This window comes from Endocarpon pusillum, assembly GCF_000464535.1.
Source record: "Endocarpon pusillum Z07020 unplaced genomic scaffold scaffold7306, whole genome shotgun sequence".
Taxonomy (NCBI): Eukaryota; Fungi; Ascomycota; class Eurotiomycetes; order Verrucariales; family Verrucariaceae; genus Endocarpon; species Endocarpon pusillum.
The window spans coordinates 45,970-62,894 of record NW_006916644.1 but is presented as its reverse complement, the minus strand read 5'-3'; the positions used below and the strand labels follow the sequence as shown (position 1 = coordinate 62,894).

Genomic DNA, 16,925 nt, shown 5'->3' with positions numbered 1-16,925 from the left:
GAGACCTGAGTCTACATATCATGCGGTTGGCGTCTCCTGGGAGTGTAGGAGTACGATACAGGCTGAAGGATAATGGGGTCACAGTGGCCGCCTTCCCCACGAGTGGAAGATGAAGAATCAGCACTGAAGAAAGAGGTCACGTATGGATCAGAAGGGAACAGCAAGGCCGAGTTCGAGGAAGCTCGTTGTCGGGGCAGCGTCGATCAGTATCCAATTATTCTTGACAGCAATCATGAGGCCGAGCCGAAATGTGACTACACGTCAAGCACAGACAATGACGGTGAAAGTGTTAAAGATCAATCGTCAGACGACAGTGATGGACCTCCTACTCCCCAAAACTCGAAAGCTGGTCGAAAGCATTCCCAGTATCCACCAGCTCCTCCCAACTCCCGCTCTTGGTCTGACAAGGTGACTCCGCCTTCGACGACGGTGAAAGAGCCTATGGAATATGTCCCCTCTCGCGGTCGCCCAGGCATACCGCGAATACAAACTGATCTTGGTGGTGACTTGCAGGGGATGATTAGTGGCCGAAGACGAGCACCTTCACCGTACTCATACACAAAGCCAGAAGCACCTACCAAAACTGACACATCCAAACGGTTATCTGGTAATACACTCCTATCGCCGAAACATATCGCTCCTATTCAGGCATCCCCCAAAGCTGAGAGCAACAAGCGGCATTCCTCGGCTCGGCCACGATCGAAGCCTAGGTTGAAGAGTGATTTTGACGATTCATCCGATAGTGAAAGAAGACAGCGACATCATTCCCGGCATAGGTCAACACGTGAGACCTTTTCGCAACCTCTATCCTCACCAGAGGATGGGCCAAAAGAGGCTCCAAGAGCTGAGAGAAGGTCATCCTATTATGCCTACGCTCGATCAACCAAAGACGGACACTCAAACAAGGGTTCTGAGGCGGAGGTTTCGCATCATGCTGAGGCAAACGACCAACAAGGCAAGCGGCTTCCCAAAGAGTCACCTCATACGTCATCAGCAGAGGACTCAAGGTGCAAAGGTCGTCCAGTTTATGTTTCAAGGTCGGACAAAGGTCTGTCAAAGGAATCGTCGCATGTCTCTTCCGCCGAGGAAGGCTCAACACGTCGCGGAGATTCCTTGCGTACGCAGGGATCCGAAAGCCAGATATCGCAGCATGGATCATCTAGCAGAAAAGAGAGACCTCGACTGGATTTGTCTGGCCATAAATATTCTTATTATGGTGCTCCTAGCGAGGAAAAACGCGGTAGTGGTAGACAGATTAAGCATGGCAACCATGTTCTCGACGGCCGACATTATCTTGAACCATCAGCACTTCGCTCACCCAAAGCCATGGAAGAATATTTAGAAAAAGCGTTCAAGGACAAGAAAGGCAGACCGTACAAAGAGTCACCTCATCCCTCCCCATCTGCCTCTCCTCGAGGCTCGCCTCCGCAGACACCTCCACAAACACCACGCGTCGATAGAAGACCGAGGGACTACTTCTCCGTGGGAATGTCTGATACATTGACATCTTCGGATTCAGTACGCCCTAGAGCCCCCTCCCGTGGCGAGAGCCAGTACAATCAGATCAAGCCCTTGGCAACTGTGCTTGCTGCTGCTGCTGCTGCTGGTAGTGCGAGAGCTGTGCCATCTCTATCACGATCTTCTACGTCATCAGCAGAACTACATACTAGCGGCATTCCTAGTAAACCAGCGAGTGGGCGCAGATCTCGCAACACTTCACCGATTCGCGAAGAAAGAGGGTCGTTCTCTCGACCAGGGCACGAGCATGACAAAGGCATCCCAAAAATTGTAAGGGACGAAGAGCGCCCAGACTCGCGGCCAATTTCCAGATCTGGATCGACATCTTATATCTCACCAGCCATGGCATCGTTAAATCGTTCTAGTAATAGAACTGGCTCTTATGCTCAGCCGCAAGTGGATGTGCCTCGACTAAACCATAGAGCATTTTCCTACTCTGCTCCAGAAGACGCTCTTTACCTTCGCCAACCAAGCTCAGCAAGACTTGCACAGCTCAATTCCAGTCAGCCGATGACACCCAACTCTGCACCTCTGCCTACGAGGCCTCGGCTGCCTCGATCGCCATCATCACCGGAAAAGACCCCGCGACACCACCAGTTATCGGAACTGCCGCCTTGTCCTCGTTCGGTGGCACAAGCTGGTTACCACGATTGGTATACAGTCGTTGGCATGCCACAGCTGGACATCTGTCCTTCGTGTATGACGGTACTCGGCGCTTCACGGTTTCGGGACATGTTCACTCCCAGCACCTCCAAAGTGCCTGGCCAGCGAATCCTGTGCGACTTTAGCAGACCTTGGGTCAGGCATGCATGGGCACAGATCATCAAACAACGTCGTAGTAGCCTAGAAATGATCTACCAGATTGTTCGCAACTCGGAAACAACGAAGCCTTGTCCTGGAAAGGGCAGCGATGTCAGAGCATGGTATCGGTTACCCGATCCACAAACCGGCAACAACATTCCGAATTTCGACGCCTGTTCGGAGTGTGTGCGATCCGTGGAAATTATCTTCCCACAACTGCGCGGCATCTTCAAGAGATCTGGTGCATTGGTACAGGAGAGAACGTGCGATCTCAACACGCAAAGTAGACGACATGATAGCTATCTGAGACTACTGGATGCAGCTGCTGTGCAGTATGACGTTGAACGGCTGCGGGAGCCGGACATCCAGGCCTTTGCAGATTACGCTCGCAAGACTGCACGAGTGCGTGAATGCACTCGTGATGATATGGTGATGGGACAGCTCTGGCACTTTATTCCCAGCCTCCCCGAATTGACCATTTGCGAAGAATGCTTCGATCAAGTCGTCTGGCCTGTGGCAGATCAGCCTGTTGCCAGCAGCGTTACTCGCACACTTCAGCTCGTACCTGGTGCAAACCACCACTCTGGCATCAGCTGTCAGCTATACAGTGAACGTATGAGGAAGAAGTTTCTTGAGGCCGTCAAATATGCCGATTTTGAATATCTCAAGCAAGTTGCCTCAAGGCGGCACAGTGTTGAGAGACTGTTGCAGGAGAAGCATAAGAACCTGATGAATGATATGGCAACAGGGAAGGATCGAACGGCCGAGTTGCAAGCAAATATTGAGGAGTGGAGGAAATGGGAATGATTGAAAGAATGAAAGGGACAAGTCGATGTTTCTATAATGAACAAAATCACTGGAACGAAGTTTGGACTATGGCGGAAATGAACTCCAAAAGCTTTAATAGGATAACAGTCACTATTGAATGAATCAACGGTTTTCTTGGTGTTGGAGAACCACCTGCCAGTGGTTGCAGGTTGCTGAGTGATACGGGATCTCCTGCTTGTCTCCTCATGTAGTTGAGTGCGCTTGTGTTCATCCTCTCGTACTGCATCTAAGGTAGAAGGCTCCTCTAAAGTTCATACATAGCTGAGACCCTATCAGACCCTATCAGACCCCTCTGAATACAGCAAACAACCATGAGCTGTCACCATCTCCGTCCCCAAGCCATTCTCGAAGACCTCATAACTGATTTCCCTTATTCGTGAAAGCGTGCCAAGGGGAATTGATGCCAAGTCTCAGCTTGACTTCAACTTGAACTCCAAGCTTCAACGTCACGGGTTATCGTCTCTCTTGTAGTGGGAGATTCGCTCCATTGCCTTCCAGAGATATCGGTCTGTACGCACGATGCTGATACGGCCGAGTCCTGCGCTTTTCAAGCGCTCGGTTTGGAAAGGTATGTTCTTTTTCGTCGGGCATGGCTTTGTGGTTGTGCGTGGGTTACTTTCTTGGGCCTTCTGGCTTCGAGGCGATCCAGTCAAATGGAGCATTGCAAGCCTGTCTAAGCGCGTTGCTGCTAAAAGACACTGCGGAGCCTGTAGCGCTGGCAGTTCTAAGCCAAGGTCGAAGGACGATATCGCGAGTTCATCCCTGTACCATCCGAGGTCTCCAGTCGCGAACAGACAACACACCTCACTCACTCGATTTCATTACACCCATCGCAGCTAGCATAACGGAAATTTCCTCGCCTGCTTCTCCCAACTTCGCAAGCTAACATCATCTCTCCCTATAACAGGACCCAACTTGCTCCCCATAACATTCCCAGCGCAAATGCCTCCTCCACCCGGAACACCACCAATCAAGACCCGCGCCCGCTCTGCCACAATTCTCCCCAACTTTCTCGGACTACGATTCGCCGTGCATAACGGGAAGACCTACGAAGATGTTTTCATTACGGAGGACATGATAGGTAGGAAGTTGGGGGAATTTGTCTTGTGAGTTGACACCGACATCTCTTTTTTTTAAGGGGCAAACAAGTGACGGGCATGGCGATTTGAGACGCAATTGCTTGATCAAGCCTGAGGGCTGATGTGTAAACGCAACACAGGACGAGAAAGACACCTAACCGCAGAATGTACAAGCCTAAACCCCCTGGGGGAAAATGAAGACGGGGATGGGGAACCACACGGTGGACTGGGTTAGGAGATGGACCGCGGACTGCTGAATCACAGGAAGAGCTCTAATCTGCAAACGAGACATGACACCCCAAACAATGAGAAGCCCAGTGGAAGGTCAAGGCGAGCGTATGTTTGAGGCACGTGCACACTTGCGCAGGTGAGATCGTTGTGGCAGCCTTTCCCAACTCCACCTGCCAAAGTGTCCTCAGACCAGAATCATTTGCAGCAGGACGGGAAGGACGAAGCCCAGGCATCTAAGACCGCCAAACAGTCCAGAGGCGTTCGACACGATTAAGGTCATCCAGCACATCCTGGCGGACGGGTATCTCTCTCATGGATATCCCACGCTGAGAGCGATAGGGCAAGATCTGCTGTGCTGGATTGTTGTTTCTGACAGGGCGATGGCCCAAGGGTTGCCAAGTAGGCGTTGTATATATTCTCCTGGAGCAAAGCAGCCAGCCAGGGTCGGCTTGGCTTATGTACTATTACTAAAAATCAAATGCTAGCTTTTACTTCGCGCCAGCAGCACAAGATAACGTGCGAATAGATATGCGTCTGATATCCGAAATCTACCGTAAAGATAGAGGAGGATGCACCCCGCTGTCGCAGGGGCAGGATTTGTGGTTGTGATGATGTTTTCTCTGCTGCTCAGTCCCAGTCCCAGTACCACACAATCACTCTCGTGATCAGTGCTTGGGAGTTGGATGTATCATGCTAGCCCTGCATTCCAACCTTACTTCATGAAAATATAGCTGTCTAGCTGACTCGATGCAAAGCGGCGTGACGTGTCGATGAACGCCAGATGGTAAATGCAAGCGCGAAATTTTTGCGATTCATGTCCACAACCATGCCCCCGTGCCGCATATCCATACTCGCAAACCATATGCAACCCGTAAGTAATGCAATGGAGGGGAAAAACTCCAGCCTTGCCTCCTTCCAGCCAATGCCGCCTTCCAGCCAATGCCGAGAAACCATCCTGCCCTTCTGGCAAACCAACTTGGATCAAGGATGAAAAAAAAACAAACAAAAAAACTGGGCGGTCAACGATAAAACTCGCCCCTCCTCACATTGACGCCATACTCCCCCACCGCCATGCCCAGATCCTCCATCGTCAAGACCGTCCTCCCCTGGCCACTCTGCCCCCCATCCCACCGCCTCCGTACCCGGACCTCGCAACACCGAGTTGCGCTCCCCCCTGTCCTCCTCCGCTTCCGCCTCCCTTCCCACCCGCTTTATCGCCGCCACCAACACCACCTCCAGCCGTTATCCCCGGCGCAGCACCCCCCGGTAGGATGGGATTGGCACTGCTGGCGGTATTGGAGGCGCGGATGCGCGAGTACTGGTACGCGTCGGCGGCGATGTCGGCGATGAATTTCTGGGTTGCGAGGGCGAGGAGGCGCGCGAGCGGGAGCGGGGTCGAATTCGTGCTGCTGCCGGTCGGGTCGGAGGGGTTGGGCGGCGGCAGGCCCGACACCGTCAGGTAGTGCGACGTCACTGCGTCGGGGATCTGGGGATTTTTTCGCATGCAATGGTTAGTGAGGGGTTGGGAAAGGGGAGGGGAGGAGGAAGAGAGAGACGGGTGCGGGTTGAGGCGCCGGGTGGAGATGATCAAATAGAAGTGAGAGGGAGAGGGAGAGAGGTGAGCGTACGATGGGAGCGTAGTCGTCCATCTTGCTGAGGAATTCTCGTAGCGAGGCATCTTTCCGGCTGGGGGGTGGGCCGTGCGAGGTGGAGTTGGGCTGTTGCTCTTGCTGTTGGGGTTGGGTGTCTGTTTGGGTTGTGGGTTCGTGATCGAGGGTGGAGGAGGAGGTATCTTGGGCGTGCTGGGTCTGAGGGTCGCGGGGTGTCGTCTTCCATTTCGAGGTCTGCGTCGAGATCTGCCTGTCCTGTGGTGGAGGGAGGGAAACTCTGGTCCAGCGTGGAAGAGGTAGTCTGCGTTTGGCGTGCCTGACTTGATGAGTCGGCCATGATGGAAGGGAGGCGGCGAGGTCAGTGCAGACGAAGCTCAATGACTTGCTGTGGTGTCCACGAAATCTTGCAGACAGGTAGAGATGCAAATACTATTCAAATAATATGCAAATACTACATGCTTGTAGCACGAGGCACTATAGTACTTAGAGTGGGTCATTTGCTAAGTAACTCAAGGCCCGGAGCTCACCCCATGATACCCGTGTAGCCCGCCCTGAAATTTATACGCTAGTTAAGGTGTGGGAGTACTACTACGTAGTAAGTAACTTACTCCTAACCGATAATGTTGTAGCTACTCGTAATGAGAAAATCAATCACTCTTTACACTTCTTATTTTATGCAACCATGAGTTCAACTCTGGTTCGTTATTTCTCGCTTATCAGACGTACAGTGCCTGATACTGTCTTCCTCGTAAGCTACATTACCAGAAAACCGACTAAGGTCATATTTTATTCTTCTCAAACTAAGATCAAACATATCGCTACAACGCCAGTTATAGGAACTTGAGGACATATACGCTCTCTACACACTACATTTAGACAGCACAACATGCTATTTCTACTTCTTCTGTGTAGTAAGTTGAAATTATGTTGCAAATCAGAGTGTGTTGCACATGTCAGCTGTGTTTTATGATTCACAAATGTGGTTGCAGGGAAAAGGGCAAGAAGCGGAGACACGTATCCGGAACAGCACTTATTCAGTCAAACGAAAGCGATGTTCAGTAGAATTTCTCTTACGATTCTGGGTCCAAACGATGATTGCAAGCATCCCAGTGGCTTTACCCATCAAAGACATTTGCGATTGGTTTCAAGATCGTCAATCAAGATCGAAGGACTGGGCCATTTTTGTGAAAGAAACTGTCCATACAGTTATATATACTATATATTTATCTTGACGTTGAGTGAGATTTAGTAACTGCTGACGAATTTCGCTAGACGAATAGCTTGTGTTGTGTAGAGTTTGGACTTGTAAATGTTGATCTTGAGTAGAATGAGAGGGATTAGAAGAAGGAGGAGGAGGAGGAGGAGGAGGAGGAGGAGGAGAAGTAGAAGGCCTATTGTCAGGCCTATTAGTATCTATGTAGAATGCGTAGAATGCGTAGAATGCGTAGAATGCGTAGGATGCGTAGGATGAGCAGAATTTGCAGGATGAACAGAATAAGCAGAATTTGCAGGATAAACAAAATTTGTGCAAAATAGCGACAGGGATGCTGACAGGGATATGTATGTAAAGAAGGCGTTTGTAAGATATTTTGACCAGGGAAGGGGTACAACAATTCGGCCTGATATCGTAGTACTCCTCAATCCCCTCTGTCGTCTTCTCTCTTTTTGTCTTTTACTCTTTTCTCTTCTTTCGCTTCCCTCTTAGCTGCTTTCTTTTCTGGCTGACTACATCATGGCTTCTGGGCTCTGTAGTGTTGTAGCGTTAGGCCGCTAATTAGCTTCTTGCCTCTAATTAATGTTTCTATTTCATCTTTGTGCTCTTATTTAACGCTTCTCTTGTCGGTTAACTCAAATATTAGCCAAACCAAGATTAATTGCTGTAGAGTCTCCCGGGCTCGGACGAAGACCGTGATTTAAAATGTAATATCACTTAGTAATTAATTCAATGTCCGGGCCCAAGATATGCACATCCGGCGAAACGTTCCGCTGCCGCGTCCCGAAATTAGTCTGTTTTTGAGTTTGTTTAATCCTCCTCAACCCGTTCGCAAAAATCCGGGTGACTACTCCGTACCATCTGCGCAATTGCCATCACCAAAGACGTTCAGTCCGCAGATCATGAGGAAATCGAAAAGCATGATGCTGTCATCAATTGAGGCTACGACGAAAGCATAGCCAATCTTTCAATCAGCAAGGGAGGTAGCTGAGCATGTAACCGAGATTTGCGACTGTTTGTCCTATCCAACGAGCCCAATCACATGTAGCCCTGACCACATTTCGGATCTCCTACAGGGTACCACCTTCTTCTTGAAAAAATGCGATGATTCTAATCCTTTGTAGCCATATTTAGCTGCGCGAATGGCTGTCGAATAATACTCCGTCCCCTACTCAGATTACAAAAGAAGCTAAAACTGTCCTAGGAAGTGGAGAACATTTTTTTTAACCGTCCCTTGTGAGGCTGGCTGTACTCAGCCTCTGCGAAGTCCAGGCTTTACTCCATATTGTTTTATCTAATCCAACCTCCATCCCTAGCCGTATCTGGGATTTGACTTTGCCTATAAGGCTAGCACGCGATCTTCATGACATCTCTTAAAATATTGAAGCACTTCCATCCAGCGGCTCGCTTTCATCTCAGCTGGCAACAAACCCGCCACAATGCAGACTGCATCCAGATCTGCTCGACAGATGTCCTGTAGAGGGGTCTCGTTTTCACTGGCGCCATTTGTGGCGCTCAAGAAGAAATCACGCCGCATCCTCCTAGTCTTTCTTGAAGAGTCAGGGTTACAGTTCTGCTATTGCTGAGTAGAGATTATCATCACTTTTGCCCTCCTGGAGATCTTTTCCGTGCCATTCCATCTTCGGATAGGAGAATTCAATGTTACAGGCAGGAGGGATCTGGCCATTAGGGCGAGTTCTCATTGGGCATAGCGCTTCTACCCTACTATTTCTACTCCTCCATAGCTGTGAGGCCTATCCTCAGCCTTCAATTCCATAGTCATGCAGACCCGTTCTCTCTAAGCAATACGCTTGAGTCCCCCCTAGAGCAGTAAGTCTCTAAGCCTCCCTGACAATCAATATAAGCAGCTGATAGGGAATCACTGCATCTCTAGTTGAAAGAACTGTGAACAGCTAGTTGATTATCCGAAATCGTCACCCCGCCCTCCCTTCTTCCTGCTGATCCCTTCCGTTGTTTGGAGCTTTTTTCAGTGTCCATCCAAATAGATTCAAGAGCTGGAACTGTCCCCCTTCTTCCCCTCCCCAGAAGGACAGGTTTATGGGGCAAAATGTGACGCTCGAATATTCAAACTGTTCATCTGGTTCACCGGACTTCAGCAAACCGAGGCTCGTCAAAGTCAAAAGATGGAAAATAATTTGGCCTGTCAGATCGACACATTATGATCTTCAAAAGCTGTATCACATTTCCTCCTATTCCTAATCCTGAGGGGATTCAGCTTCTTTGTTACCGCCGCCACAGTTACGCTCGAAGATCTGTACCAGAAGTAGCAATGGATTCTCAGATTTCTTTTCTTCATTTCCACTAGCCCCCTGAAAGAAGACAAAACCTTAAGGTATGATGGTGACTAGCTCACCTTTTGGAAGCTGTGGCTGACAGGCTCGAGCTGAACGCACCTGAAAGTTGGGGGGATATGGTATGTCTTCTCCTGGAAGGGAATACTATTATCTAAATAGTGTGTGATATACGTCCTCTTTGGTTGATCTTTCACCAATGGGGCATTGTCTAGCCTGTTCTTTGACGTATGTTTGGAATTGCGGTGAGAAGGTAGGTGCCAACCTCGAAGGTATAAATATGGCGTTCATTTCGTTCGTTGCGTTCTTTCAGCAAATCCAACCAACCATTCTTCAGATTCTTATTCCCAGATTCTTCATCGCTTCTTTCTGCACATCCTGTCTATCAAGATCACAACTGTGAACTCTCGTCAACAGCACTTGTACAAAGAGGTTCATACCAGTTCGAAATGGGTATAATTAATGGACAGACCACCGGTGGAGTTTTTGCTGTTGACCTATCCCACGACGTCCGAGATGCCGCGCTCAACCTTAACCTCAAAGCATATGAGTTTCGCCGTACTTTGGCAGCTGTCTGGAATGTCAAACCAACCCGCGCAGAGCCACCTCCAGCCGAGGCCGCCATTTCCCTGGACATGAAGAACGAAAGCATTGAAAGTGTTGTCGGTGGTGGCGATGAGCGCCTTAAGGTGGACAATATTCACTTTGCGCCAGGTGGAAAATATCGATGTGAGTTCATAACCTCTTGTACTCTGTTATACACATGATGCTAACATTGCTTCCTAGCAATCGTGAAGCTCTTCATCCGTTACGAATTCCAGCCACCCGGTTCCTGGGCCATGGGTACGGGCTGGCTCATCAGCCCAGACATCTTCGTCACGGCCGGGCACTGCAGCTATGACTGGGGCCATAAGTGGGGTCGTGCTGAAGAGGTCAAAGCCTACATAGGTTACAGTGGACGTGACTCGGAGAAAAGTCGCAACGTCCAATTCAGGCAGGTTAAAAGAATTGTCACCACTGAAGGTTGGGTCAAGACAAAGGGCTCGAAAGCATTTGACGTGAGTTTTATGCAAGTTGATACGCCTTTTACCGGTATCAGGCCCATCAGATACGAGGAGACCCCTGCTAGAGGAAACTTTGAACTCGGTGTCGTGGGCTATCCCGGCGACTTGTCTGACAAATACACGGGCGAGAAAGGAGCCCATATGTACGAGATGTTTCTCCGCACGGAATTCGACCTTGCTGGCTCACCAGATACAATGCTTGAGTATAACATTGATACTTTTGGAGGTATGTACTCCAGTTTTTTGTTTTGGCTGGAGGAAATATCTGACATACATCGACTAGGCAATTCTGGATCTCCAGTCCTCAGACAGTCGGATCTAGTCTCTCTTGGAGTCCACGTTTACGGAGGCGCTATGAACTCTGCCTCGGTCATTGGGAAGTTTGGCAATCCGTACAAGGACTACCTCGCGGCCTTTGATCTGCACTTGCCCAGCGACGCCTTGCATCTCATGCCCGTGACAGAGAGCGGAAAATCTTCGGCCACCGGACCATCCGGAGACTACCAAAAGCCTCTGGGAAGCAATCCTGTCTCCGGATCCAAGTCTCGTGTCAACGGGAATGATCAGGGAGTTCGTCCGCAGGTCTCCTCTCAGCACCAGCGTCGCCCTTCTGCTATGGCTAAGCTCATTCAAAGTGGCGTAACCTCACGAAGCCAAGCAATGAACACCAAAAGCGAGTCGCTTCAGGCAGAAGAGTTTGCTTTCATGGATATACTGAAGGTGGTAGGCGGTGCGCTCCCAATCATTGGAGGCCCAATCGGTGCACTTGCTGGTTTCGCATTGAACGCTGCGAGCTCTGTCGCGGCGGAGTCAACTGGCGCCGAGAGTGTGCAAGATGGGACTCCTCTGCACGAAGGGTCCATGGAGCGAGCAATTCTGGCTGAAGCCACGCTGAGCGCCCTACAGGCGGCAAGCCTTCCCGACGAGCTTGAGGAGAGCATTTTCAGCGACATGAAAGATGCAGTTATGAGAGCCTTGCCCATCGTCCGGAAAGCTGCGCCCCACGTCATGAGTGCTATGATGGAGCCGGCTCTGAAAATTGCCCTCGACTCGCTTCATAAACATAATCAGAGTGGAGCGGAGAGCTTTGAAGCGGCGTACGACGAACCTTTCCAGCCAACCACTTTGTATTCCTCTGCCATCGACCAAGAAGCCGATGCTGATACCGAGAACTTCTTGGGTGTCCTTCAATCTGTTTTGCAACGCAATCTCCAAGAATCAGCCGTGGATGGCGACGCCGAAGAAGGCTTCCTCGACATCATCAAGGCAGGTGCGCGTCTGGCCAGTAAAGGCGTTGTCCAGGCAGCCAAGTTCGGCCTCCCCATCCTGGTCGATGCAGTAAAAAATATTGCCAATGCCGAATCCCTCGACGACCAAACCGCGTCTGCGGCCGGCACCCAAGGTCTGACAGCCGACCAGCTCGCCAAACGTGCGCTCGTGGCCGATGCCGCCCTTGAAGCCGTAATGAAGCTTCCGGCCCAGCACCTCGAGGAGTTTGGTTTCATCGACTTCATCGGTGACGCGGTCAAGAAGATTGCAGGCCCGGCCATGAAGGTGCTCCCGCAGGTTGCGAAAGCGATTAATCCGGTCGTTGGCAACGTGATCTCTAATTTGCTTGGGCAGGATTCTCCCACTGCTAGAGGCAACAAACCTGCCGGCGCTGCCAGACGCGCACTTCCGGCGTCCGATCGTCTTGCTCCGAAACGCAGCTTGGCGTCCTTGAGACAGAACAGTGGGAAGGGAACCGTCGGTGGGGCGGGGAGGCACTATTAGTGATCAGAGGAGCACCGTGGCTCTGTGAAGCGATCAAGACCATTGGTCGACCTGCTGTGCAGAGTACGTAGAAAAAGCAAGTTGTTCGATAGCTAGGGGGGTTTTCATTGACGTTCTCTCTCCCGGACTGGTATCATGGCTAGCGGAATGGACTGTTCTGGATCAAGAACAAACGTCTTATCAGTACGTTAATGTAGGACTAGATTAAACACTTATACCTATCTTTAGATTGTTTTGTTTTCATCTATCCATATTGCAAAATCGTCTCTAAATGTCTTTCTGCAATATCAACTCCTGACCCTGATAGATGGTCTTGGAAATCGAAATCTTTTTGCATGGCGCATGCAGTCCGGACATTCTGTGCCCCGCTCAAGCATGTTATTCACCGTCTAATACACGAGGCTGTCATGGTGTACGAGTGATCTCGATCATCCTCAACCTGGAGGCCAAAACTAACTACTAGCACGACCGAAGTACCAACTTTCGTCCTCCTGTTACTGAATTGGCTATCTCACGATTTGTAATATACGAGACTCGAGAGAGAAAATTCTCTGGACTTGCAAAATGGCTATGGAATTCCACCACCCGGGCATGCTTGGTCTTTTGCCTATTAGGAGTTGTTGAACCTGCGTCTCAAAATGGTGCCCAATGGCAAATCGGCACCCTAAACCCATTATTGCACTCCGCCAGATGGCAAGACGGAATGTAAAGTGGGGACCTGGGCCTGCTGTCTGGCTTCGCAGTAGGCTGCGGCCTCGATTTGCACACGGCCATACTCGTTTGCATATTACTTCCCCAAAGAGGTGAGGTGAGGTCCTCATCAGATGTCACGTTACCTGCTAATCCGAGCCCTAGTACTGCCGGCCGCCACAAAAGGGCGGGATTGAGGTCCATCCCCTGTACCACATCCAAATCTTCTATTTTATCATTTTCTGCGTGCTGATTTTCCATTCGTCCTCCCTGGCTGTCGCGTTCTATGGTGGGATGTATGCGTTCGAATCCCTTGCGTTCTATTAGGCGGCCTGGTGGAGTCACTCGGAAGACTCAGGGGGCGTTGTCGATGAGCCACCATTTTAAGTTATTGAATGACTGGAAACCACCCGTCCCAGGCCCGCTTGATCGGCCAGTCGATCCACAATCTCTTATAGCCGTGGCCCAATGGGTGGATCCCTCTGGGACCTTCGGACCCACTTGCAAGGGGGTACCCCCCCTACAAGCCCGCGCGCAGCGCGTGGCTCTCACCATAACGCCCACATCAGCGTAACGCGCATCTTGATGCCACTGATTGAATTTGAATGAGTATAGACAATGCAGAATTCGCTTAATTAGGAAACTATTACTCCTCAACGAATGGGAAGCCATTTTCGACGCTCCACCGAGTCAATTTGAGGATATCCGTTACACCAACTCCGCCGCAGAGTGGAAATTTGGGGCCATCTCGATTGCGAGTTGTTAAGGCATCAGTTCACGACGAAGAGGTGGGAATGCTCGAAGACCGGTTAAGCGAAATCCATATTTGATTGGATGAAATGGGACAGCGGCCACTCAATTCTTAAGATATAGAGCATTTGGAATTATGTCCTTTTCGCCACACTGGCTTATAGATAACCCACTGGAAGGAAATGCCTTGGAATCCGAATAACTTGATGTTGTAATAAAATCTCTCTATGTGGCGGGAAGTCACGTGAGACGAAAGTGGAGGTGCAAGTGCAAATATCAGGGAAGACGGCCGGGCGGAGACCTATGTCCCAGGGAGTTGTTGATCTTCAAACTAAGTTAGAATGATCCATAAACCAGTTGACAAAGGAGACCATCCGGAAGCCAGCCGTCCGTTCAGACACCTAGCATCAAGGCTCACTTTCACCGTCAAGCTGTCCGGGCTGTCTGCTAGTACACCACAAAGATGTCACTGGTCACAGAGGCTGTGGCAGGGATTAAATTGACCTCTAGGTAAAAGCAATGTCGAGTCAAGGAGGCATATAGTGGAACCACAAGATTGCACCCAACAGGGGCACAGCCAGTAAATACTGCTACGACTCTCAAGACATGGCCCTGAACTACAGCGTCCCTCCAAACAACACAGCGATATACTCACATTCAATCTCCCTGACATTAAACACCGAATCATGCCATGACAACAACGTGCCCGCCAGCTTGGAAGTTCTTCTCTATCCCTTTCTTCACATTTGCAATAATAAATCGTCAAGCGGCCGCTGTACCCCAATTCACAGAGGAGACCTTGAACACAAGCAGACGTTCTTTTCACAATTCCCAGCACCTGCTGATCTACTTGTTAGAAGTATGCCATGAAGCAGTGCAGATTAGATTAGTAAGCAAGAGAAAGTAGATGGAATGGATTGATTGACTTGCTATCTCAACTCCTGAGGAGTAGGATGACCGCTATATATACGCATAGAAGAGGCAAGCTATAGAATCACCTAGAAGGAGATCATAAACCAGCGTTGCAATGCTAACTGCAGCATTTTGTGAGTGTATGCGTTTCTGAGTAATAGCGCGTGGCGAACAGTTGCGGTGGTCGGAGAACTCCGTCTTCCGCTGACACTACTGATACCACATGTTCAAATATGGAAGAAAGTATACGTTTGGATTGTGAGCTGTATTCAGTGCAAAGGACAAGCGGAAGCTGTGCATAGCTATTGTTGAGACTATTGTTGACGAAGAAGAGGAAGGCTTCTTCCTGTCTAGAACCCGCTGACCTACGATACAGCGGTGCCCATCTGGCAGAAGACTTGTCCTAGTATCTTCATGTTGTTCTGGAGCAGGCGTTTGAAGGACGCTGTCCGGCATTGTGCTGAACATGAATCACGAAGAAAGCATATGGACATTTGAGTACTTCACGACCGCTGGCTGGTCGGTATTGCAGTTACTGTCATGGTAAGGGATACGTTCTTACTTTCTCCTGAATCTTGATAGCTGCGGAGTAGACGGACGCCCTACGGCTAGGATGAAGTTGTAGGAATGATTCTGCTTCTAGGAGTATTGCCTGAAAACGTAACTCCCGAGTAGAGCCACTTACGTGATGCAGTAACTCCTCTCTTGTTCATTTTGTGCTTGTGCACGTTCAGTCACTGGGTTGCACATCCTTCAACCACCCATCCCAAATTCTGCGTAGCCGTACCCATCTGGCATTCCCTGCAAGTACGTCTTGGGTCCTTTCCAGCCAAATCCAGTCCTCTCCCTCCATTCCTTGATGTATGCCAGTGGCTTGTCGCGTTTAGTGACTATTTCAGTGCTGAAGTCAAGATCTTCGTGCATAAGCGTCAGAACTGCGGCAAGGAGGATGTACGTGAGGGTTTCGGCATTTGTGGACACCTTGTACCTATCTGGGGATCGAGCGAGCGCAACGCATAGCTCATCCCCGTAGACCCTGATTTCGCTTTCCCATGGAAAGCGTTGCTGATAGTGAACAGGGCAATGCTGGAGAGCAAGCTTGTGGTCCTCGCCTAAGACTCAAATGTTAGTTGACCTGGCAGCTAGATATGTCCATGCAAGAGCAACAAATTGTGGAAAACCTACTTTTCAGAAATGCATGCGTGGTCTCGTGTGTTGCAGTCACTGATATACTTGTCCCAATATCACCTATAGACATGCCTGGCGCAATAACCATACTTGTGAGAATTTGATTGCCAAATGGCTTTTGGGAATATTGTTTAGGAAAGAAAGTGATAGCTCGTCCAGATTTGCAGGTGCAGGCAAGTCTGGATCCTTCTTGCTCGGAGAGATGTACATGTATGACACTGTTCCCGTCCCCTTTTGCTTCTTTCTCATGCAAAAATGGATGAATGTGGAAGTTCATCTTGGGAGCCCAATTTTCCGTCTTGAAAATGCCTGAAATATGTCATTAGCATCAAGTATTATGTAGCATACACGAATCATCAAACCTGCAAGCCCTGACGTATCTCTGGTCTTCATGTAGCGATAACAGATGTCTTTGGCTTCCTTTGTGTCTGCAAACTGGGTGAATAGAGTGTGCGCAGCATGCCAAATAAGTGGCTGTTCATGTTTGAAAGATATCTGCGTCAGCAATAGCTGAGCTCTCTGCGTTTGTCTGTATGGCTTTTCATAATCTGGACAATCTTTGTTGAAGGGATCCACAGACATTGTGATACAGACATATGATATTGCTAGGAGTCCAAGAATTGTGGTGGTGGAAGAAGGATATGGAAGGACGGCTGGTGATTTTCTAGCTAACAGGACCAAAACGAAGCATTACTCCTTAACGAGGAACGAGCCAATACTTCTCACAAGGGGGCCATTCTGTGGCCGCCTAGCATCTGACTGAAAGACGGAGACAAACCCCCAGTGTCTGTATAAGGAACCAAGTTATTGCTTCAGAACAGCATCTTTCATCTGTGGTAAGGAATGACCCTACGATAACCTGCCATTCCATATCGCAAGATGCCATTGCTACTCGTGCATCTTTACTGATCTGAACCGCATTGGCAAGGACCATCAGCTTAGAGAACAAGATGCAC

At 49.7% G+C, this 16,925-nt stretch overlaps 4 protein-coding genes across 4 annotated transcripts; 2 read left to right on the top strand and 2 right to left on the bottom strand.

The window, feature by feature from the left end:
* Nucleotides 1-72: 72 nt before the first annotated feature.
* Nucleotides 73-3,126, top strand: EPUS_02708 (uncharacterized protein; the record flags this gene model as incomplete). Its single annotated transcript, XM_007807836.1, has 1 exon — nt 73-3,126. One exon carries the CDS (start codon nt 73-75, stop codon nt 3,124-3,126), a length of 3,054 nt encoding a protein of 1,017 aa, XP_007806027.1.
* Nucleotides 3,127-5,547: 2,421 nt separating this feature from the next.
* On the bottom strand, nt 5,548-6,404 carry EPUS_02707 (uncharacterized protein; the record flags this gene model as incomplete). The annotated part of the gene is made up of 2 exons (XM_007807835.1): nt 5,548-5,930; nt 6,086-6,404. The coding sequence occupies 2 exons, from the start codon at nt 6,402-6,404 to the stop codon at nt 5,548-5,550; spliced, it is 702 nt and encodes a 233-aa protein (XP_007806026.1).
* Nucleotides 6,405-10,041: 3,637 nt separating this feature from the next.
* On the top strand, nt 10,042-12,429 carry EPUS_02706 (uncharacterized protein; the record flags this gene model as incomplete). Its single annotated transcript, XM_007807834.1, has 3 exons — nt 10,042-10,321; nt 10,379-10,882; nt 10,940-12,429. 3 exons carry the CDS (start codon nt 10,042-10,044, stop codon nt 12,427-12,429), a joined length of 2,274 nt encoding a protein of 757 aa, XP_007806025.1.
* A 3,105-nt stretch (nt 12,430-15,534) lies between these two features.
* EPUS_02705 (uncharacterized protein) lies at nt 15,535-16,551 on the bottom strand (the record flags this gene model as incomplete). The annotated part of the gene is made up of 3 exons (XM_007807833.1): nt 15,535-15,893; nt 15,967-16,278; nt 16,332-16,551. 3 exons carry the CDS (start codon nt 16,549-16,551, stop codon nt 15,535-15,537), a joined length of 891 nt encoding a protein of 296 aa, XP_007806024.1.
* Nucleotides 16,552-16,925: the final 374 nt, after the last annotated feature.